Raw genomic sequence first — 24193 nt, forward strand, 5'->3', positions numbered from 1 at the left:
AATCCTGAGTCCACCGAGACCCCGCAGATCCCCGGAACCGAGTCCCCAAGACCCCCGACATCCCGCGAGGACCCCGGACCGCCAGACCCCCAAGATCCCTGGACCCCGAATCCCCCGAGATTCCTTGAGTCCCCAAAGAACCCCCGAGTCCCCAGAGAACCCTTGAGTCCCCGAGACCCCCGGAAACGGAGTCCCCAAGACCCCTCGAGAATCCCCGGACCCCAGAGTCCCCCAAGACTCCCGAACTCCCCCACCCCCGCCCCGAGCCGACACCCCGGACAGCCGGTCGGGACCCCTTCGTTACGCAGCAGGGACTAAACCTCCGCGCCGCCCCGTTTCCGCGGTCCTCCAGGTCCGCCGCCAGCCCACCCTCCGCCCTGCGACTCCCCTGCCATGGACCTCCCGCCAGGCGGGGGCGCTGTGGGACGCGGGAGCTGTGCGGGGGAGACACCGGGAGCACCCGGAAGTGCCCGCAGTCGGCGGAAGTCCCGTCCTCCGCCCTCCGCGGAAGTCCCTCGTGCTGGTCCTTTCCCTCGTGGGGGACCTCCGACATGGCGCACTACAACTTCAAGAAAATCACGGTGGTGCCGTCCGCCAAGGTAGGCGTCCTGGGGCCTTCCGCTCTCGCCTTGTGCCTCCGCCCGGTCACCGGGAGGGCCCAGGCCTGCAATGCTCCCCCGCCGGGCCCGGCTGCCAAGGCCACGTCCTCGAGAGTAGGGCTCCCAGGGTCAGTGTTCCCTCGGAGAGGCTAGGGTTCTCTCCTCAGACGTTAGACTCCTCTCTAGAGACGATGTTGTCCTTCCTTAGTGGTTGGAATCTTCCCCTAGAGGGGGGGATCCTTCCTCTGACGTCAGCGTTCTCTCCAGAGATGAGAGGGTCCTTCTCCAGAGAGGAGAGGTCCTTTCCCGAGAGAAGGGGGAGTGTCGGAAGGCTTCATGAATAAGTAACTTCTGAACTGGACCCTCGAGGATTCATAGAGGTGGAAGAGGGAGTAGCGATCTCAGGGCCTGAAGTCTGTATTCCTCCTGATACTGACAGTGCTGTGGGCGCCTGTCAACTCGTCTGCCCTGGGGAATTCATGCAATAATCTTTAATGTCTTCAGTCACCTTACTTATACTAGGAAATTAATAACAGTGGATTTTTGTTTTACCCATCACTTTACATACTTTGAAAGATACGTGAATTGAAGCTGTAGGGTTGTTCTTTCTCAAAATTTTTTTCTGATTTATGCTTGAGTTGTCTGACTATTATGTTTCAAAGGTTTTTGGGTGTTTGAAAATTAAGATAAAAGAAATTTTGGTATAAAATTCATTTCAACAGCCACTTGCTAAGTATTTCTTAAAGGCCAGAAACTATAAAGATGAACAAAGTTGTATATAAAAGACTGAGTTAGGAAAAGTGTTTGTAGTTTAAAATATATACTGTTATGAAATGTTTGTCTTTTAAAAAGGTTTCAAATAAAGTGGGTGAGAAGTAGATGTATTTGGTATAACTCTCCTATTTTATTTAATTGCAGGACTTTATTGACCTAACGTTATCGAAGACTCAACGAAAGACTCCAACAGTTATTCATAAGCATTACCAAATTCATCGCATTAGACATTTTTACATGCGAAAAGTCAAATTTACTCAACAGAACTACCATGACAGACTCTCACAGATTCTAACAGATTTCCCCAAGTTGGACGTAAGTGACTCTGGGGGCCACAGATAGTCATATAAATGTGAGCTTTCAGGTCACGGGTGTTTAACCAGTTTGTTCTACTCGTCTGACAGATAATGAAGGAAACAAAGTAGTTGAGTTATCTTACTCACTGAGTTAACAGCAAAGTTGAGAACAGAACACAGGTATTTTTGTTCCTTAGTATTTCTACTTTCTACCAAATGAACCCCATCTAAGAGGGCCCAGAGCTCTCTTGAGGCTTTGTCACCTCTCAGCTTGGCAGAGGCCAACACCAACGTCTCTAAAAGCTGTGACTTAATCTGAAAGCCCGGGATTCTGGTGGTTCGCCACCTTGTCCGGTTTCCTCTCCTCCCTGTTTCCTTTTCTGGGCCTCACATTGGGTCAGTGACCTGAGGTCTACCACTGTTTGTGGTGGTGTGGGTTTATCAGCCATTGATGGTCAGTTCGACACTGAGTACTCTTTTCACAGTGGTAAGAAATCGCGTGAAGTAGCTGTGACTTCTCCATTAAGCCAAGAAAGTTAAACTCTTAACTCTGCTATGAAGTGTAGTTTGCCGGTTTATTTAGATGTAGAAGGCTAGAGTAACACTGCCTATGAAGTCCTGTGCAGGATCACATGGTGGCAGATCATATGGGGTGGTGAAGGATGGCCAGCCAGTACAGTGTGAGGGCCTAAACAGACTCTGAAATAGTCTCTGCTGATAGGTTAAAGCAGAGAAAAGGTTGGTTTATGTGACAAGTATTTCTTTTATATTTAAAAAGATGACAATGGATTGTTTAAAAAAATACAGAAGTGCCCTGACTGGCGTGGTTCAATGGGTTGAGCACCATCCTGCAAAGCAAAAGCTTGCAGGTTCAATTCAAAAAGCATGCCTGGGTTGCAGGCCAGGTCCTTGGTTGGGATCATGTGAGAGGCAACTCTCATATTGATGTTTCTCTCTTTCTCTTTCTCCTGTCCTTCCCCTCTCTAAAAATAAATACAGTCTTTAATTTTTTTTTTTTTTTAATACAGAAGTGTTAAAAATTTAAAAGTTCTTGCCGGAGGAATGGCACTTATTTGTGTCTCTCTTATTTGTGCCACATGATGTGATTGAGTACATGATGTGGCACATGTACTCAATATCTATTGATGTTGAATCAGTAAATTATTTTTTGAGAAGGCGGATTCCGTGGGAAGACCTGGGGATGAAAAAATGTGAGATTATTCTAAACTAGTTTGATTTTAGGAAATACCTAGTTTGAGCAAACAAAATATTTTCATCGAATTAGTACCAGTTTTCTGTGGTTCTGTGTAAGAAGTTATCTTTTTCATCCTTGGCATTGTGTGTGTCTTTAAATACATTAGAGGCTCAAATTTATGAACAAGTTATCTGAGAACAGTTTCAGAGTAGAGGGTTTAGTTACCATTTATCAAATGGTTGCTGTTTCTCAGGTCCTGTTCTAGGTACTGGGAGTACAGCAGTAATAAAAGAAGTCCCTATTGTCATCTAGTGGAAGGAAAGACAGTAAACATAAAAGTACATGGTATGCAGATAAATAAGGAGAGTAGGGAGTGCCCTAGCTGGTCATTTGTAGCAGAGGCCTGAAAGTGAGGTGATGAGGTCTGTGGATCCCTGGTGAAAGCAAGTGCCAAGGCCCAGAGTATGCTGTCTTCAAGGAACAGGAAGTGGAGCAGGGCATATGAGAAGGAGAGTAATGGGGATGAGTCAGAGAGGTGATGGGTAGGGTGAGGCTACTTGTGTAGGGCTTGAATTCTGTTAGGGAAGGAAGGCTCTGGACCTGAACCTGGGACTGGCCATGCTTCGGCTTAGCTCTTGGAGCACAGGTGGCAAACACCAGGCCCATGGGCCGAATCCGGCCCTCCACCTTGTTTTATCTGGCCCAGCACCTTTCTACCGGGCGGCAGTGCTGAGCTCTCACTTAACTGTTACGGAGTAGTTACATTTATACAGTCCTAAAATTGCATTTGGCCCTTTGAAGGCAACTGTGAGGCTGATGTGGCCCCCGGGGAAAATGAGTTTGACAGCCCTGCTCTTAGAGGATGACTGGCCTGTGGGGGTAGGAGGCCACTCAGGTCAGCACTGTGACTTAGAGGACAGGTGGTAGTGAAGGAGTTGAGAAATGGTTGACTTCAGGGTATCCTTTGAAGGAAGAGCTAACGGATTTTCTCAGAGTAGGTGTGGGCCGTAGCACCTTGGACTGTAGAGTTGCCCTTCACCGAGACAGGGAAGAACATGGGTTTGAGGAGGTGGATAGCAGTTAGTACATGTTAATCATGACATGTTGGTGAGATGTTCAAGCAGAAGTGCTGAGCAGTCTGAAGCTCATAGGAGGTCTGGCTTGGAGATGGTCAGGTGGAGCTTATGAAAATGTAGATGTATGAAGACTTAGGTGAGGTCACCTAGGAAGTGAGTGTAAGAAGAGCCCTCCAGGGAGCACGAATGGTTAGCATTGGTCTGGGAACTGGAGCCAACAAGGGAGTTGGAGAAGAAGTAACCAGTGAGAGAGAAAGTCCCAGAGGCCAGGTAAATGCATCAGGAAGTGTGGGGAAGGATCTGATGAGAGAGGGAGAACTGGAGGTTACTGATGATGATGAGCTGTTTGAATGGCCTGGTAGACACAGACCTGATTAGTTCGGGTTTGTGGGAATAGGAGTAAAGAAAAGACAGTGCCGCTTACTTCCCTGTGACTCCTGTTCTCTCAGGGAACCAGACAGACATTAGCCAGGAGAGAGAGAGGGAGAGATGCAGGGGGTTTGGGAAGAGAGGGGAAGATGCGATATATCTCCCTAGGAATGTTCTTCAAGTATTTTTTACACATAGGGATGAGAAACTTGTACCAAACTGACTGCTTTGCTTTTTTGTTGCAGGATATCCATCCGTTTTATGCTGATTTGATGAACATTCTCTATGACAAGGATCATTACAAGTTGGCTCTAGGACAAATAAATATTGCCAAAAATTTAGTGGACAAGTAAGGTATTTTCCTAATACATTATCTTTTACATTGTCAAAAGTGAAAAAAATCTTACGTAATTCTTTTTATTTCTTTAAGTGTTGCTAAAGATTATGTGCGGCTTATGAAATACGGAGACTCTCTCTACCGCTGCAAGCAGCTGAAGCGTGCTGCCCTGGGGCGAATGTGTACTATTATCAGAAGGCAGAAGCAAAGTTTGGAGTATTTGGAACAAGGTACTTGTCAAGCATTAGCAAAAACAGTCTTGAGTACATTCTATTAAGGTGCTTGATCTTTGTCGAAAACTTATTTTTGAAATGTTTGTTTTTGTTTCCTTTTAGAATGACAGGGTCAAATTACCGTATTTTGCCATGTGTAATGTGCACTTTTGTGCCCAAATTTTTGAGGGGAAAATCAGGGTGTACATTGTACATGGGTAGTCCTAATTCTGTATCTGTATAAATGTTTTTAATTATTTTACTTACGCTAATGCGTTAAAAGTGTAACTCAAGAAAGCAGTAACGATATCCATATGCAAAATAATACCCTGGAATACAGCAGTTGGTTTTGTTTCTAAATATAAGTAAACAAATAATTGAATTTAAAAGTTAAAACGAAAATTATTTTCCTGAAAGTTTGGGCCAAAACTATGGGTGCACAGTATACATGGAAGCGCATTATACATGGCAAAATACAGTATTTTTCCTAGCCTACCCTAGAAGAAATTCTGACAGGTACTGTTAAGACAATTTATATTTCTCATATTTAGTAGGTAAGGCATATATATTATAAATCATGGGAAAATACCAAAAATATGTATAAAAATAAAATGACTCATAGTTTTACCTATTATTTACTTTTTAATTTCTTTTCATTCTTTTCTTTGTAACACGTGGTAACATCAAACTCCTACTTCTTTTGTTATCTGATAGTTTCATTTAGTAGGACATCATCTGAATTAACATGGTAGGGTTTTCATCGAAACAATTCTTTTGCCTTTTTACATTTATGTAATTTTCACCACAAATACTTTTTTAACCTTTGTGCAAGGATGTATTTACTGGTTCCAGAGAGAGAGGGAGGGAGGGAGAAACATGAATGCCAAAGAAACATCAACCAATTGCCTCCTGTATGTGCCCCGACTGGGGACCGAACAATCAGCCCAGGCGTGTGCCCTGACCAGGAATCAAATCCATGGCCCTTTGGTCTATGGGATGGTGCTCCAACCAACCCACAAGAGCTAGCGCTTCACTATAAATGTTTTTAACTCGGGTAGTTTTGTTCACTTCCCCCCAGGGTCTGGCAAATAATTTGCAAGAAGAATACAGTACTTGCTGATTTGACAGTGCTTCTGACGATCTGTTTAACCGTCACTGGCACTGTGTGCCCTGCAGACAGTCCCCATGAGTAGTAGTCATTACATGGAAGCAGCGCCCTGTCCAGCCTGAAAATGATGGCACGTGCGCTGGCCTCAAAGGCGCTTTTCCAGATATTGTCTCATTTAGTAAGAGTTTAGTCATGAGTTTACTCACTTAGACATGTGTTTTCGCTCCACCTTCGACCCGTTGGATAGGAATACCAAGCTGGTATGGCCTAGGAATAGATTTCTTGATGCAGTCAGATTTGAGAAATACCATCCTTTATACCATGGTGCCTCTGCAAATGATCTTTTTTTATTCATTTGTATTTTCTACATCACTTACGTTATAAATGTTGGAGTGCGGTTAATATAACCACAGGCCTGGAGTATTAAGTGAAACAGATCTTAAACCTTGAATTTCTTAATTTTTCTTGTGAAATTAAGCACATTTAATTTAAACTTCTCACAGTGCGTCAGCACCTGTCCCGTCTGCCAACTATTGACCCGAACACGAGAACCCTACTTCTCTGTGGGTACCCCAATGTCGGCAAGTCCAGCTTCATCAATAAGGTTGGTCAGTCTCTGCTAATTGTGCACGTGACCAAGGACCTGAGGCCAAAGTGCTGCCATGTCCTGACCACGTGGGATGGAGGGCAGCCGGCCAGTTAGTCCTTTAGTTGGTACTGCCCTGGGCTTAAGACATTGTGTTGTTGAAGGGAGGAATGAGTTTGTCAGATCCTGGATTTATATTGCTATTACTGAAACCACTTTTTGATTCTTGTGCATTTCCTACCAGTTTCTAAGGGATTCGAGATGTTTAAGAACATTTTGTTAACACACAAGAACTTCTCACAGGACATGTCATCTTGGCATGTTCTGGGAATAGTGGTGCCAGCAGAACTGCTGTTCACTGTGGCAGGCTGTACTTGTTGAATGGGACTTCCCAGTCTCCCAAGGTAGTTCTTGGGTACTGTCCCTTGGTTGCTGTGTCAGCTTTCAGATAAACTATTTGGTCCATGTAGTGGGAAGTGCTGAGTCATTCTTTATTTGAGTGTGTTTATTAATTGGGACTCAAGGGCACTATTTATGTAAGTAACTTGATGCTTCAGGATAATTTACCTCACTTTGAGGGAAGTGAGCAGAGCAGAAACAGCTATTAAAATGTCATTTCCCAAGCAGCAACAGCTCAGATGCCAATAAACAGTTGTTACATTCAGGTGGCTATTTGCTACTAAGAACACTTTTGCCTTTAAGCAGGTTCGTAGATTTTTACTTTGTCTACGAGTTACGCTGACATGATGACAAGCCAAAGCTCTGCAGTGTCCTAGCTATGTCTCCAACACTCGCAAGCCAGTACTGTGGGGCAGAGACAAGGGCCACTTAATTAAAATGAAACAATTAAAATTTTGAGTTCCTCAGCTACACTGACTGCATTTCAAGAGTTCACGGGCAGCATGTGGCTGGCAGGCCCCACCTGGACATTGCAGATGTAGAACGCTTTCGTCATCACAGAAAGTTGTACTGGGTATTTCTGGGGCCAGGGCGGACGAGGAGACTCTGGTGTGTGTCCTCCTCCTACTGGGCCCGCCTCGCCTCCCTGAACCCTGGTTCAGACTCCTCCCCTATGGGCCGGGGATGAGGAAGTGGAGCCCATCATTTGTCAAAGCACAGTAGCTCCTGTCCTCAGCAGTTAACCATAGAGGTTTCACTTGCTCTTTTTTATTTCTTCTACCAAAACAGTCTTGATAACATGCCAGGGCTACTTTGACACTGTTTGAAAGAAAATAAAGGGTAGAACCCTGTGATTGTTTTGCTTGATTTCAGGTGACAAGAGCAGATGTGGATGTGCAGCCTTACGCATTTACCACCAAGTCTTTGTTTGTTGGACACATGGATTATAAGTACCTGCGCTGGCAGGTGAGAGCTCTTATCTTTAAACACAACAGACATCTTGGTGGTTTTGTTAATGGAGTATGATTTTGATCCCTATAGCACTAGAGTGTTCATATCTTAGTGCACTTGGAGGTGGGGAGACTGAGGAGGTAGGAAGTAGATTCTTGGGGTTGCCAGAAGCAACCCCGTGAAGAGAACAACTCTGAGCTTTGGGGTTGCGTTAGGGCATTTCTCATTCCTCTGATGGAGTTCAGGGGAGCAGCCAGCTACCAGGAAGGTTCTGCATTACGTTAACAGTGGTGCTGCTTGGGAGAGTCTCTATGTCACCTTTTTTGATCCTGTTATTAGAAATGGCATTTACTAACTATTTAAAAGTATGAAGCAGTCTGTTTCCACAATTGAATTTAACTTTATCAAAGAGGAAGTAGTTTCTCACACATGGGCGTATTCACCAGTTACTCCAGTTCTGTTTTATCATGTCACTAACGAGCAGAGAGGCAGTCTCTCTAGGTCATTGCTAGTTCTTTAATGAGCTCTGCAGGTCCCTCCACCTCCTGTTTTTCCCTTACTGCTTTGTTTATTTTATTGGGGTCAGCTGGGAGACCTGTGTTTTATTAACTAGTTTTATAAGGGCTAGTTTGGGTATGTGGTGACTCCAGAATGATCTGGATGGTAAGTTTGGGAGCAGGTGTGCTTTGGACTAATAAGACTGACCTTTAGGTTGTAGATACCCCAGGGATTTTGGACCACCCTTTGGAGGATCGGAACACGATCGAAATGCAGGCCATCACGGCCCTGGCCCATCTACGTGCTGCAGTGCTGTACGTGATGGACGTGTCTGAGCAGTGTGGGCATGGGCTACAGGCGCAGCTGGAGCTCTTCCAGAATATCAAACCTCTGTTTATCAACAAGGTGAGTGTGATGACCGGTGCCACAGTTCATGACCTGCAGTGTGAAGGTAGTAATCACCTTGTTATCTTTCTTCTCACTCCAGCCTCTTATAGTCGTTGCAAACAAATGCGATGTGAAGAGAATAGCTGAGCTTCCAGAAGATGACCAGGTAAGTCACCCTAATGTTTTCCGTATTTCTTAGCAATTCTAAATCTGATCTCAGACAGCCAGAGTTTAGAAACAATTGTAGCAATGGTAGTCTGGTTTTTGATTTTACAGTTGAGATATTGGTTGGCCAAAAAGTTCATACAGCTTTTTCTGTAAAATAAAAGACATTTTTCATGTTCACCAATAACTTTATTGATTTGGATATTTTGAGTATGTTGGCTCTCTCCCAAATGAAATGTTGATAGTTCGCAAGTAATGTCTTGATTTGATTGCTGCCAATTTCATCTGGTCTGCTCAACCATGGAGCATCGTCCAGCAATAAATCTCCAGCACAGAACTTTGCAAATCACTTTTGCAAACCACTGCACAATCATTCAGTCACAGTACCTTCTCTATATACATTGCCCAAATCTTTTTTTGCATTTATGCTGAAAACATTGTGTGTATTTTCTTCCATCTTCAGTATTAAATTGGCTACACAAAAATTCACCAATTTTGATAAGTTTCTTAAAAATGCATGCTGATATGACAGCTGTCACAATACAGTCTAACAAAATTGTTTGGAATGAAGTTAAAGACAATGAAGCACTACTACAGCCATCATATGGAAAAAACATAACAGACTTTTTGCCCAACCCAATAGTATCCTCAGGGATTCAGTCAACGTGACATTATAAAAACTTCTTAGTGGCGAACTAAACCTGAAATTTCCTGATGGCTGCTCTGTCAGAGGCTATGGAAACCTCTCTGTGTGCAACAAGTTGGTACATTTAACCCCTAGAAGATGTGCTCACATAGGAAGGGACCATTCTTTTACACCAGGGCCTTGAAGGAAGCGCAACGCAGGCCTCGGCACAGAAGCAGTGCTTTACAGAATAAGATTCTAAGTAGCAGGGGTTTTGTAGTGTTACCTGTGTGTCTGCTGCAGAGTCTGTGATGAAGTGAGTTTGGAAACTTGAGTGAACAAAGGAAAATGAGCACCAGACACTCTCTAAAACTGGAATCTGTAGTGTCTGCTGAAGTTTTCCAAGAGGCAGGGAATTTTAACCTTGTTCTGTTAAATTGATTGAATCCTGCAGCCCTCTTTAGTCGCATCTTTCAGGACAGACGCTGTGAGAAGCTTTGCGCTACTACAGTGGTGCTCAGGTTGTGGCCCCGACCAACAGCATCAGCTGCTTTCCCGTGTAATATGTTCTGAATGAAAGGTCTTTGGAATCAGAAATGGGGCGCCCAACAACCTGGGCTTGAACAGTCCCCTGGTGATGGGTGCACACTTGAGGTTCGGAGGCCCCTGTAATAGAATGATGACTCCATCTGGGCATGTCTCCTGGAGCATACTTTATTGAACAGGTAGAGGGTCCTGAGGAAGGGTCATGCTGTTCTCTTCCCAGTGTCCCTCTTGCGTTATGTGGACATTTCATACTCTGTGAAAATTAGGTTTTTTCAAACAGCTGTGCTGGTTTCCTTGGGGAACTGCGGTGTGTTCTTTAAATTACTAATTATGTAAACACTGCCATCAGAGAATTCTCTTGTCTTTGAAAGGACCCAGGTACCTATCGAGTAATCTCAGTTTTTCAGTCCAAAAGCACTGGAGGGTGGAAAAAAAGAAGGGAAAGTCGGGGACACCAGGAAGGTTGGGATGCTTAGTCTCCGATACTACACAGCCTTGAGTTCAGCCTCGCCACCTAGCAGCCCTGGTGGGTGAGGTCACCTCTGGAGTAGTAGTGACACCATTGGGTTTTTACCGGTGGTGTTGCCAGGAAGATTTACTGAAATCAAGAAGTGACATCGGGCGCTGCTGTGATGCTGCTGTCTGGATGACACTATCTTGTAACCTGTGTTCATTGGTGCTTTGACTTCATCAGCATTGGTGTCGGGTTACTGCTCCATCTTTTGTGAGGGACGTTGTCACCACGCCAGGCAGAGGCAGTGAGTATCTTACTTGGATTTACACACCAGTCACTAGCGAGACTGGCTCTCCGACCCCAGTGTTCTTCAGGACCACTGCTCTTTCCAGTAAGGAAGCAGGTCTTGTTCACAGGAAGCTAATGATCATGGGTTTGGTCACCTATGTCTGAGTGCAGTCATATATGGTAAAGGGTGCACAAATGAAGTCCCTTCTCTTAAGAGTCTTAGTGACTTATAAGGAGCTATATTTGTAAACATTTTTGTGTTGTTTTCTAAGGAATTCTCTGAGGCTGTGGAGGCCAAGTATTTTATTAAAAGTAGCTTTGAGCCCTGGCTGGTATAGCTCAGTGGATTGAGCACAGGCTGCGAACCAAAGGGTCACTGGTTCGATTCCCAGTCAGGCCACATGCCTGGATTGCGGGCCAGGTCCCCAGTGGGTGCTACATGAGAGGCAACTACACACTGATGTTTCTCTCCCTCTCTTTCTCCCACCCTTCCCCTCTCTAAAAATAAATAAATAAAATCTTTAAAAAATAATAAAAATAGCTTTGAAAACATTCTAGAAAAAATAATCCATATCTTGTTCTTCTTGCCAACTTTCATTTTGGAAGGTGAGAACTCATGGAATATTCTAGAAAGCCTCTGGTTTGCTTGTTATAGTCTGGTTTGATCCTTTCAGTAATTTGAAGTCTTTTAATCACAGAACAATATAGGGAAAAATAACTGGATGTTCTTCAAGAGTTAAACCGCAGATGTTGTGCTGAGTAGCATTTATAACACCCATTTGAGGAACATGAAGATTTGTTCATGGGTAATTAGAAATAACACGTGTCTCATTTTTCCTTTATATTCCCAGAAAATATTTGTAGACTTGCAGGCTGAAGGATTTCCTGTAATAGAGACCAGCACCCTGACGGAGGAGGGGGTTATCAAAGTGAAAACAGAGGTCAGTGCTCCCTCCCTCATGGGCAGGTGTCAAACCCTTTACTTGTCTTTCTCTTGTTTTAGAAAAGTTAGTCATGGGGAGAGCTTTCTTTCCAGGCTTATGACACTGAGGACTTGTGGTGGAATGCAGGCACCCTCAACTGAAGCCCTAGTTCCACCTGCCCCAATGACAGTGGGGCTTTGCAGAGATATTTACACTGCCAGCACAGGCCATTTTAACTTTGTCCACTGCCTGCTGCTTCTCTTGACCTGCCAGTATTTCCATGGAAACTGGACTGAAAAGTACTCTCATGGATCCTGTTCAGAAATAGGGAAAAAGTAGTATAAGTGGGCAGCTTAAGGAGACATTTCCTGTTAGATTTCATATGATTCTAATATTCTTATTTTGTTGTTATTTTTACCTGAAATAAAAAGAAAGGGCACTCTGATATCTTTTACTCTGGCCCAGTTGTTCTAGTTGAGTCCTGAGGTGCGATGTGGGTCGAGTTAGGGAGCTGACTGGTTAGCATGGGGTCACTGGCAGTGGGAGAAGGGCCTGGAAAGGGCCATGGGGTTGCTCAGGGCCAGCTGTGTGGTGGCACTGCCTCTGGGTTCTGCCTCAGATTGGGCCTGGCCTGGAAAAAGAGAAAGACACAGCCTCCATGCTGGAGAGTGGGGTTTGCCCCAGGGGAGTTAGTGGACCTTAAAGTGGTCCTGGGGACTTAGCCACCAGATGTCACTACTGAGCAGAAGTGCTTAGCCAGTTTCAGACCTTTGGAGCATATAGTCTCTGGTTGCTGCTGCCGGATGCTTTGTGACTCTGTGCCTTGTTTTCATACTTCCTTAGGCTTGTGACAGGCTTTTGGCTCATCGAGTTGAAACCAAAATGAAAGGAAATAAAGTGAATGAGGTGCTGAACAGACTGCATTTGGCTGTGCCAAACAAAAGAGATGATAAGGTAAGGTTGCCCTTCCAGAGAGCCTTTGAGAGGGGATTATGATGTTGTTGCCAACAGAACGGACACACTGCGTGCCTTTGTCCAGGGGCCGCAGCTCCAGCTACACATGTGCATAAATGGGTGGTGTGAGTAGACTTGAGCTTTTTACTCAGACTAAAAATCACGCTGTGCATATCGAAAAGGTAAAAAGGAGCGTGAGGTGCCAAGTTCAACCCTGCTTCTCACTCCACCAGGGAGGTTACGGTTAACTCTGTATTGTTTATTTTCCAGAAATATTTTTGTTTTAAAAGCATATTTTTGAATTATTTAAACACAGATTTTATTATGTTCTTTTAAATTTTTAATTTAATTGCCATTATAGACAGTGCTTGAGTGCACGCCTTTATATACAGTTGTATATTTTTATGTGCACATCTATCTATAGAGGAAACTAAGGTATGGCATTGAAAATGTCGTTCTCCATAATGCCTTACGGTGTGTACCGCACTGATGGATCCCTGCCCCCTCAGTGTTGGGTGTTGGCATCTGTCAGTCTAATGGACTAATAAGCTGGTTAAAGGTACGGGTGCTGACTAGATGGCCAGTGGTGAGTACTACATCATGTGTACGAGTATTGGATTATGACGGTGTACACCTGAAATACATGTAATCTTGTATAACAACTTTGCTACAATTACAAATAGTTTTGTTGTGAAGTATTTCTTTAATGATTAGTATAGGTGAGCACTTTCGATGGGCTTCTTGGCCTTTTCAGTTCCTCAGGTCATTTATCTTGCTCATTGACTTGTCATTTTTATGATAAGGAAATCAGACCCTTGTTTGTTCTTTTTTAATTTAATTTTAAAAAATTACAGTCACATTCATTGTTACTTTGTACTAGTTTGAGGTGTACAGCATAATGGTTAGACAGTCATGTATTTTACAAAGTGTTTTGTGCTATAAAAGAGGTTTTTTTATTTTTGTCATTTGCCTTTTGAGTTGGAGGATTTTTTTTAACCTCAGAGAAAGTACACCTTTTTAAGCTATTAGCATATATTAATATTTTCTCTGTGGCCTCTGGGTTTCGTGTCATGCATATCAATGCCTAACCATCCCTTCCCAAAATAGTTTTTATTCTGTGCTTTTATAGTTTTTTTTAATTTTACCTGTTTTGAATAAAAGTCTTTACTTGATTGTGAATTTATTTTGTTAGGAAGCAGGTGGAAGTAGTTGTCCCCTCAGTTTTTTAGGTAGCTAGTCAGGTGCCTCAGGTTTATACCTAAATATCTCTTATTCATGATCTGCTTTACATCTGTATTCCTTCCTTTGTTAGTAATTGTTCTTGGTACTCTTGATGTTTATGTTTTCTAAATGAACTTAAGAAGTGTCTCGTGGAGTCCTCCTGGCTTCCTTGCCCAAACTGGCCCTGCACCCTCCCCTCTCCCCCTGAATTATCTGTTGGTTTTTTAAATAGTCTGGGTGTGGTTCTATAATTTTTCTTTAGATGGAGAATTTGCTGTTACTTTTTCATTTCTGTGTTTCTTTCCCATTTGGCAAGGTGTTTTACATAAACATTTCCCATAATATCTTCTCAGGAGAGGCCCCCTTTCATCCCAGAAGGAGTGGTGGCACGCAGGAAGAGAATGGAGGTTGGGGAGCCTCGGAGGAAGATGGTAGGTCACTCTCAGCCTCACTGGAGGGGCCTGGGCAGGAAAGCTTTGCAACAAGGGATAGAGACTCAGCGTGAACAGCCAACAGCACTGGTGTCCACACCGCCATGCTCTATGAGAAGACGGCATGAAGCTGGAGAAGAGCCCCGCTCCCCTGTGTGTAGCCTCCAGGTGTTCACAACAGCTCTCCTCCTGAAAATAGGAGCTGAGTGCTGGGTGTGGGAAGGATTGGTCCTTAGGTGGTAAACGAGGGTATTGCACAGGAATAAGGAGGGGCTTAGCACTTCTGAACCTAAAAGGTCAAATAGAGCTGATCGTAATTGTGGTTTTTTTATTACAGGAACGGGATATTGAACTGGAACTAGGAGATGATTATATTTTGGATCTTAAAAGTAAGGACTTGCATGTAATAGTTATTTTAAATTGCCAGTTACTTGTACAGTGTTTCAGAAAAGTGAGAGGGCTTTAATGAGCACAAGTCTTACAGAATTTTGTAATTGAATTTCTTAAAGGTGAAATTTCTGGTCGTTTTCTGTCATTTCAGGATAAGGGATTATTTTTGTAGCTTCCGTAGCACATAAATGTTGAGCCAGGTGATATTGTCAGCAGTCTGGTATTCATGCCTTTTTCCTCTTGTTTTATCTTTGTTTTCCTTCTGTGCTCACTTCATCCTGAGGTACTGATACACCTTGGCAAATGCCTAGGGGGTGAATCTTTGATAAGCAGTGGCTTTGCTTGCATTGTGTCGAATTACAAAGTGTTGTGATGTATGTGAGCTGTAACTCACTTTGGACACGTGGTGGTTGAAGATACTAAAAACTACAGTAAACATAACTTTTTTTTCTTAACTTTAGAGTACTGGGACATAATGAATTCATCCGAAAAGTATGATAAGATACCTGAGATCTGGGAAGGCCATAACGTAGCTGATTACATCGATCCTGACATCATGCAGGTTTGTGTCACTTGTTAAATTACATGATTTTTATTCTTTTTGAATGACCACAAGAAGATACAGGCACAACTTCTAGCTGGTCTCATGGTGTGACGCTCAATACTTTGGTCTATGACTCAAGTACCACTTTTGGCTCACCTGCCCGTGTTGCCACTGTTTCTTTTATACCCACAAGCCTCCCTGTCCCCGGTCACTAACAGTCTGCTCCTACCATTGTCAGTGCCATTCATCCTCTTCCCGAAGAGACCTTTTACCTTCTCAGGCTCTTACTCTACTCCCCTCTGCTCATCTCAGCAGGCGGCCTGCCTTTGTGAAGAACCTGCAGCCCTGGACGTGAGCGCTGTTCTTGCACAGGGGCTTCTTGTTGGCAGCCTCCTCTGGGGCAGCACCACTGGTTCTCAGGCCTGGTTCCTCCTCCAGAGTTTTGCTTCATCACCAGTGTTTCCCTCCTGTTTCAGTCCCTTCCCTATTGGCTTTTTCTTAGAATATGAGTGTCTGCAAGTTCTCTCACCTTTAAAAAACAAAAATAATCTGGGTCCTCCTTTAGTTGCTGTCCTGCCTTTTCTCAGTCAAGCTTCTTGGAAAACAGAACTTTATAAATATTTGCCATCTAAATTTCCTCATTTTCTTCTCAGTTTCCAAATGGTGCCTTTAATTTATACTTTTAATCTCCAGGTTTCAAGGGCATGAACCCTAACGTAAGCCTCTTTCCCACTTTCCCTGTTTTTTCCACTTTTGAAGTAGTCCTTGTTCTCTGTTGTCTGATTTTCATCCTTACTGCTGTGGCTTTAACTGGTCTTCTACTTACCGCTCTCATCCTGTTATCTATACTCCGACTTGCGAGAAGTGATGTCGCTCTCCTCCACACTCATCAGTTGTACCCCTTTCATCCCTTATTGCATAGCACCCAATACTTCATCGTGGGTTCTGGGTGGCCTGTGATTGGCAGGCCAGGCCCCTCCTAGTCTCCACCCCCACACTGTCACATAAATAGTGATGTAGGCACAGTGGACTGCTGGATTCCTGTCAGCTTATTTGTTGGATAATGATCTACATGCATATGTTTTTATTTTTCGTTGATTTTAGAAACATTGATATCTTGTTCCACTTTTTTATGCACTCAGCGGTTGATTTATTTTTTAAAAGATTTAATTTATTTATTTTTAGAGAGAGGGGAAGGGAGGGAAAAAGAGAGGGAGATAAACATTGATGTGAGTGAGAAACATCTATTGGCCGCCTCTCAAACACGCCCCAACCAGGGACCGAACATGCAACCCAGGCATGTGTCCTGACTATAAATCAAACTGGTCACCTTTAGCTTTGCGGGATGGTGCCCAACCAACTGACCCACACCGGTCAGGGCTATTGGTTGATTCCTGTATGCGCCCTGACTGAGGATGGAAGACACAACTTTGGCGTATCAGGGCCACACTAACCAGCTAAGCTACCCATCCAGGGCCTATGTACATGTATTCTTTTACATTTTAACTGTACAGCCAATGAGGATGTGTTTAGAGATGGCATTAGGATGGATAAATGGAAAACTGTAGTACAAGATCAGTGCAGTTTGATGACTTAAGTTCTTCAAGAATGTCTTCCCTGTATCTGCTGGGAGCAAGGAGACTGAGGGAAGTGCTCTCTGTCTGCACATTTCTAGCCAGGTGTGTGCACTCGTTGTTTTTAAAGGAGAAGAAGAGATGGCCTTGAGCAGTTAATATGCTTGTAAGCTCAGTGTTCACGCAGTTTTCATTTTCTTCCCAGAATCTTTGCTGGGAGGTCAGTTCTGGCATGCGGACGAGGCCGACGTGAGACAACCCTGGCACCCGTTGCATACCGAAAGGCTTGGGGGAAACCTAGTTCCCAGAACTCCTACACTTACTTATAAGGTTTTCATTGTTGATTTTTGTCTACCTGTGACTCTTTTTAAGAAATTGGAAGAGTTAGAAAAAGAAGAAGAGCTAAGAACAGCTGCCGGAGAGTATGACAGTGAACCGGAAAGTGAAGACGAAGAAATGGTGGAAATCCGACAGCTGGCAAAACAAATCAGAGAAAAAAGGAAGTTGAAAATTCTGCAGTCCAAAGAGAAGGACACACAGGGGCCCAGAATGCCACGTACTGCTAAGAAGGCAAGTTTTGTGTCTTTTCAAGGACATGTGGCCCATTTCTTTGCTAGTCATTGGATAGTCATGGCTAGAGAAAACATTTCCACCTGTGTGCAGCCATGACATTGTTCACACTTTGTTTTGCTGGTGTGTATTGACTTTTATGGTAGGTTGAGTCTTGATCTTCTGATTATTATGCTTTTTCTTGGTGATCTTCAAAGTTCATGAGGTCATCATTTTTGATTTGTAGCTGTAAAGCAAGCCACGAATTAACATGTTCTTATTTAATTATTAGTCCAGACTCGTGTTTTACAATTTACAGAAACCTAACCCGATCTAATGTAAATCCAAAGGCGATTTATTGCCTTGTCACCTGTTCGGACCGATGATTACCACAGATTAGGCTGGAGTGGCCTGTCTCTAGGCATCTTTTCCTGGTCATGCTACTCATGTCCTTGTCAGGGTGGCAGGTGAGATTAGGTCCTGTGCTCATCTGTGAACCTCAGGGCATGACAGAAAGTGGGGGTCAGCTCCCCAAAGAAAGCATGATGTGCAGGGCAGGTAAAGTGTAGCGGGACAGGAAGGAGAATGACCACAGCACATGCGCCTCATGGATATTCCTGTGCCTGACCTGTTTTCAGTGACAGCAGATGAGTGGTTCCTGGCAGATGCAGTATCCCCCCTGGTGCTTGGTGGGCCCGTGGGGACGCTGGCCTCAGGGTGTATGTCGAGTGACCTCTGCCTCAGTGACTTTATCAGCACCCAGGGATTCCCCTGCAGAGTTGTGCAGAATCCAGGGATGAAGTATACACTGTCCTGCACGTGGCAAGTGCCCAGGAAGTGTTATTTTTCACAGGAGTTAATGATCTGTCAAAAACATCATTATGAACCCAAATAAAAGATATAATTTATTTAAAAAGTCTATCACAGATCATGATAAAAGGCACATTTTCCCTTGCCTTTAACATTTCATCAAACTGATTTTGCTTAAAACAAGTAACCTTTACCCTGTTTTTCAGGTTCAGCGGAAAGTCTTGGAGAATGAGATGCGCAGTCTTGGTGTCAACATGGATGATAACGACAATGTGAGTGTGCAGAGGTGGCCTCACATACTTTTGTAGTTGGGTACAGCTGTGTCCTAGGAAACCAGGGGCTCAGAAACCAATAGGATCACAGAGTTGATTTAAAAAGAAATTAGAACCTCCTGGTTGAGGGCGGCATGCGTTGTCACGCTGTTGTAATTTTCCTCTCGGGGAAGAGGTTGGGCATTTGGCTCAAGGAGCCGTGCTTTCTGCACAGGATGGCATTGCCAGACTCAGTTCTTGCTCTTCCCTCTTGGGAACACCTTGCCCATGCCTTCCTCCTTCATTAGAACTCATCCCTGTGGGCGGATTCCCTGGATGCACTCCGATGTCCTGTTTAGTTAATGTTCAGTGTGTGAGGTGGCTGCATTGCATTTTCATTTACTCTATTTTTTGCTTTTTTGTTAATGTCATTATACTTGTATATACATTTTTTGTTTTAGGCTGATGCAAAATTTGGAAAGTTTCGAAAACTAGAAAGAAAAAAATCGCTTGTGGTTTATAGCACACAGAAATGAAGTAGGGTGCCATGTGGTGGGTGCCTTTTTATTCAGTTTATGCAGAGGGCTTTCATCTTTCTGTTTATTTCTTTGCAATCTGTTTATACCCACATGCCACACCCTGCATCTACTTTTTATTGTGCTTCAGGCTCTTTTGATTTTAGAGGAATTGAGTAAAAAATTTAGTTCTTCATTTTAGGCCTTTTGAATGGCTTACAGTTTAAAAATTCACTTGTTGCCTCAAAGAATGTAAGGTGATGTGTAAGAAATAAACAAAAACAGAAGGATTTGTGTCAGTGAAAATTACAAATTGGAAATGTTAAAACAAATTTATGTCATCCATCCTACACAGTTTTTTTTCCTTGAACTTTGATTTTGGTGACTAAAGTCTTTATTTGATACTTTAATTAGCTTCACTTTAGTTATCAAATAACCATGAAGTGCTGTTGAGCCTCTCATCTGTAAGAGGAAATTAGGCTGTGAATCGTTCAAAGCTGTTTTTCTGAAAGCCCAATGATTAGAAGGCATTTCACCTACCTGTTAGAATTCCAGGTTTGTTTTTTGCTTGGTGAATTATGTGTATACATCTTTGTATAAAATAACTTTTTCTTTTTCTTTTATTTTTTAAGATTTTATTTATTTACTTTTTGGAGAGAGGGAGAGAAACATCAATTTTTCTTTCCCCCTTTGCTTGGTGAATTATGTGTACACATCTTTGTATAAAAACTTTTTTTTTTTAAGATTTTATTTATTTACAATTTAGAGAGGGGGGAAGGGAGGGAGTGTGCGAGAAATACATCAATAAGTTCCTTCTCCCACCTGGGACCTGGCCTACAACCCAGGCATGTGCCCTAACTGGGAATCAAACTGGTGACCTTTTGGTTTGCAGGCCAGCACTCAATCCACTGAGCCACACCAGCCAGGGAAAGAACTTTTCCATATTTTGGATTATTGCTCAGGACAGATTCCCAGAAGCAGAATAATGAAATCAAAGAGTAAAGTCTGTTGAAGTTTCTTTCCAGGAGGGTTTGGTTGATTTGGATTTTCATCAGCAACAAGTTGAGAGAGCACCCTGCTCACGTGGAGTCCTAGTTTAACGTGTATACGTAGCCTCTGACATCTGAGGGCTTAGTGACTGCTGGGCTTGCTATCTGCACGCCTTTGAGGGAGCTGGGTAATCCTGATTTCAGGACAAGCCGGGAGGGTGAACCCTGCACCCACCGCCAGTGGGAGCAGAGCTAACAGCTGGGGGCTACAGAAGAACCATCAGGGGCCATCTGCATGTCTTCCCTGAAGCTCGAGGCTGAGCTTTCTGATGGCCCTCACGGTGTTCAGATGATAGCCCATGATGGAGTAGTGAAGAAGAAATAACTCCATGTCCGAAATTCAGGTCGTGATGCTAAGCCTAATGATCTAGGTTAAGAGAAAACGTTACTGAATGGCAGCTCTAAGTAAATTTTTCCAGTGGAATACAGTTAGCTTCATAACATAGTACAGCCGTGTTATGTGAAAAACATGTGACCTATAATTAATGTGACGTTAACTACGTGTATTTTAAAGATTTTTCTAGGTTATTTGACAGTGGCTTTGATAAAAGTTCCTGAGTGTCCTTTCCCCTTATTGGAGTGATTTCATGTTTGTCACTAAGTCTGAAAGCCAGGCTTGGATCCTGAAATGTTTTTTGTGCTTTTCAGGCCCATTATGCGGTCCAGGCCAGAAGGTCTCGGAGTGTCACTAGGAAAAGGAAGCGGGAGGACTCTGTCCCCCCCACGTCTATTGCCCGGAGTCGCAGTTGCTCTCGAACCCCACGTGATGTGTCTGGTCTTCGGGACACCAAGGTTAGTCTCTGTCATGTGCAGTTAGTAACAGGATGACCTCTGCTTTTGGCTACACAAGCACGCAGGGCAAAGCCTCCTTCTCCAGCTGTCATTTGGAGCAGGGGCTGCAGGTGGGGGTTAGCTGTGTGCTGCACACCGAGAGCTGCCCCTGGGCCAGTTCAATTATTGGATGTCCCTGGATCTGTGCCCTGGTTACACCACTCCCTTGTGGTGTCCTCTCAGGGTAAACAGAAGCATGGTGTCACATGGCGCTGAGCCTAGGTCCCAGCCATTTTGTACATGCTAAGAAATGGGCCCAGCTTTGCCCCTGGAGGCCTGGGGCCCTCACCCACAGGGAGCCATGCTGGGAACCAGCTGGCCTGTTTTGGTCAGTCTTTTGGGAAAGACCCTCTGGATGTACACTCTTGCTGAAACGTCTTTTTAACTAAACACAAAAATTGTTAGTTTCAGCATTTTAAAACTTTAGGTAAAGGAGAAATGGGTGAGCAGTCCGTTTCATGGAAGCCTGACTTTTTCATTCCATGATGCCATTTCCATCTAGAAATCTGGATTTTAATATCAACATTGCCATTTGTTAGATGTGAGTAGTACAGTCTCATGGGTTCATATCTGAGGGGTTTTTTGTTTGTCCAAGAGGGAGTTTGAATACACACACTCTAATTTTCCACTAAATGTATGTGGTCCTTACAGGTGTAAAACTTGTCTGGCTATAATTTTCTTCCTGCCTTCACATGCAGGTATTGGTTGAGTTCCTGCAGATACTGTGGTGGGTCCAGAATAGCAGTGAGCGAGATTTACCTGGGTTGCTCAACACAGAACAGGCCAAGACCATAAAGACAGAATGTTTTTTTTAATCCTCACCCAAAGATATGTTTACTGACTTTAGAGAGAGGAAGGCAGAGGAGAGAAACATCAATGGGAGAGAAAAATGTTGATTGGTTGCCTCCCGTACACACCCCAACCCGGGACCAGACCTGCAGCCAAGGCATGTGCACTGACTGAGAATCAAACTGGCGACCACGGGATGATGCTCCAACCAACTGAGCCACCCAGCCAGGGCAAGACGGACTCTTATCAGGCACATGGAAATTTGGTCTTCAGTGACTAATGTGTTCTACGTTTTCTCCTCCGTTGTAGATGGTGAAGAAAGCCAAGACCATGATGAAGAGTGCCCAGAAGAAGATGAATCGCTTGGGGAGGAAAGGGGAAGCAGACAGGCATGTGTTTGATATGAAGCCCAAGCACTTACTCTCTGGCAAGAGGAAAGCTGGTAAGAAGGACAGGAGATAGTGTCCTCAGCTGAAGCAGTTTGGCTAGACTGCTGTTTGTTTCTTGATTTGATATGATACCTTTTCACAAAGTTGGACTCAAGATCTATGAACTCCAAGTGATAGTGAAATAACTAAAGCACCTGTTGCTTTTCTCAAAATTATGGCTAACGCTTAACGATACAGATGTGAGAAATTGTTATCACTTCATAATTTCATGAATACTTTGAGTAGACTGGTTTCTGCATTTAATGAACTCTTGATTGCATCATATTTGCAGAACTGGAAAGATTTATTTTGGTGTGACTATTCTCTTCAGCAAGGGGGAACTTTGGTTTGGTTCCCTGCATGTGAAGAGTCCTTTCTTGCCCTGGACTCTACTTGTGGCTATGGGCAGAAGGCTGCCAGCCCTGCTTTGCAGACACGGGTTATGGGTATGTCAAATGCCATCAATAAGTTATTTTCTAGTCTTTTGGTACAATGTATCATTGTAATCTGTCTTCAACTATTTTATCCAAAATAAACTTCTGAAAGAAGGCAGTTTTGATTATTTGGGGGCGGGGGGGCGGTTTGGAGGGGGTAGTTACAAATTACTGTCAATTTGACCAAATAAAGGGTGGGGGGTTAAAGCAGAAATGCTTCGTTGTGGAGTATAGTGTAGCCTAAGGCAGGCACCGCAGCAATTAAATGGGGACATCTGCTTCACAAGTCTGTTGCTAAAAATCGCATGTGTTGAGTAAAACACAAACACCCCAACACTACCACAAAAGCACCTTTTGGGGTCCTGTTTTCAATTCTTTTATATGGATATCATTGTGAGGTACATGTCAGCTCAAAACCCTTAACATGTTAGAACATTAAGTGCGTAAAACATCACTTCTTGACCACAAAACAGTACCGTTGTTACCAAGTAGTTTGTATGCTTTTAACAAGTCCTCTTTGCTGACTCATGGAGCACTTTGTAATTATACCTGTGCACACCAGTCTTCTAGTGTTTTGCAATATACAGCAGGCTCCTGAATAATAATGTTTCATTATGAGATGCTGTATGAACTACTCTTGCTTACCTCAATTAGCCTATGTCAAAATTGGCTTTATTACTTACACGTTTCACTTAAAGTCGCAGAACCTATTGATGATTTAAAGTAAGGACTTAGTATAATTCCACATATCTATGCTGGAAAAGGATATAGGAAGAGAAACTCAAACTCTTCTCAGGGAAGATGGGGTAGGAAGCACCAGGAATTCCTTTAAAGAAGCACTGGCAGAACCTGTCTGTGTAACTAGTTTGGAACTCTGAAGGCGTGCCTCTTCCAGGGAAAGTCTTGGTCAATAAATCACAGTAATTTTGGTCATCTTAGCCTTTGTGGCTTAGTGTTTACGTACTGCCTGCTTCCCAACGGGGGACTGAAGCCGCAACCCAGGCATGTGCCCTGACCAGAATCAAACAGCAACCTTTCATTTATGGGATGTCCTCCAGACAGTTGGACCACACCGATCAGGGCTGGGATTCTATGTCAATTGCTGGTTGCTGCTTCTGATAGAAGAGGTAGACTCCCGTTCTTGCAATTCCTGTAAACTGAATCAGATTCGGGAAATTGAAAGGGCCAGTGCCTTTTTTCCACTTCATATTTTTTCTTTTTTTTACCCCTTTTGGGGGACAGACATTAAGGATTGGGACTTTTAAAACCAACTGCTTATTCTGGGAAATTTAGAAAGCACACACGCCCAAGAAAAGACATACTCAGAAGAGAACTGAGAAGCCCTTAAGTTTTTACCCCAGGCCAGCACAACAATCAAGAAAAAATAAACAAATCCAGCCACTCGGGAGAGAAAACCTGGTCAGCACATCATATAAATCAAATGTCCAGTTATCACAGCAACAAAATGAGGCATACGAATAACTAGGAAAGTATCCACCCCCCCCCAAAATGATCACTTTTAGATAAAGAATTGGAAACAACTGCCTGGTTGTTTTTAATTAAATTCATTGGGGTGACATTGTTTAAGAAAATTACATAGGTTTCAAGTGTACAATTCTACAATACATTACCTGT

At 43.5% G+C, this 24193-nt stretch overlaps 1 protein-coding gene across 1 annotated transcript; it reads left to right on the forward strand.

The window, feature by feature from the left end:
- Positions 1-455: 455 nt before the first annotated feature.
- Positions 456-22672, forward strand: GTPBP4 (GTP binding protein 4). The gene is made up of 17 exons (XM_024580772.3): positions 456-599; positions 1518-1688; positions 4555-4658; positions 4740-4876; positions 6470-6570; positions 7825-7917; positions 8614-8805; positions 8888-8953; positions 11717-11806; positions 12632-12742; positions 14317-14394; positions 14732-14783; positions 15246-15346; positions 17275-17472; positions 18468-18533; positions 20725-20868; positions 22006-22672. Exons 1-17 carry the CDS (start codon positions 552-554, stop codon positions 22156-22158), a joined length of 1905 nt encoding a protein of 634 aa, XP_024436540.1. The 5' UTR covers positions 456-551; the 3' UTR covers positions 22159-22672.
- The last annotated feature ends 1521 nt before the right edge of the window (positions 22673-24193 follow it).

This window comes from Desmodus rotundus, chromosome 4 (assembly GCF_022682495.2).
Source record: "Desmodus rotundus isolate HL8 chromosome 4, HLdesRot8A.1, whole genome shotgun sequence".
NCBI classification, from domain to species: domain Eukaryota; kingdom Metazoa; phylum Chordata; class Mammalia; order Chiroptera; family Phyllostomidae; genus Desmodus; species Desmodus rotundus.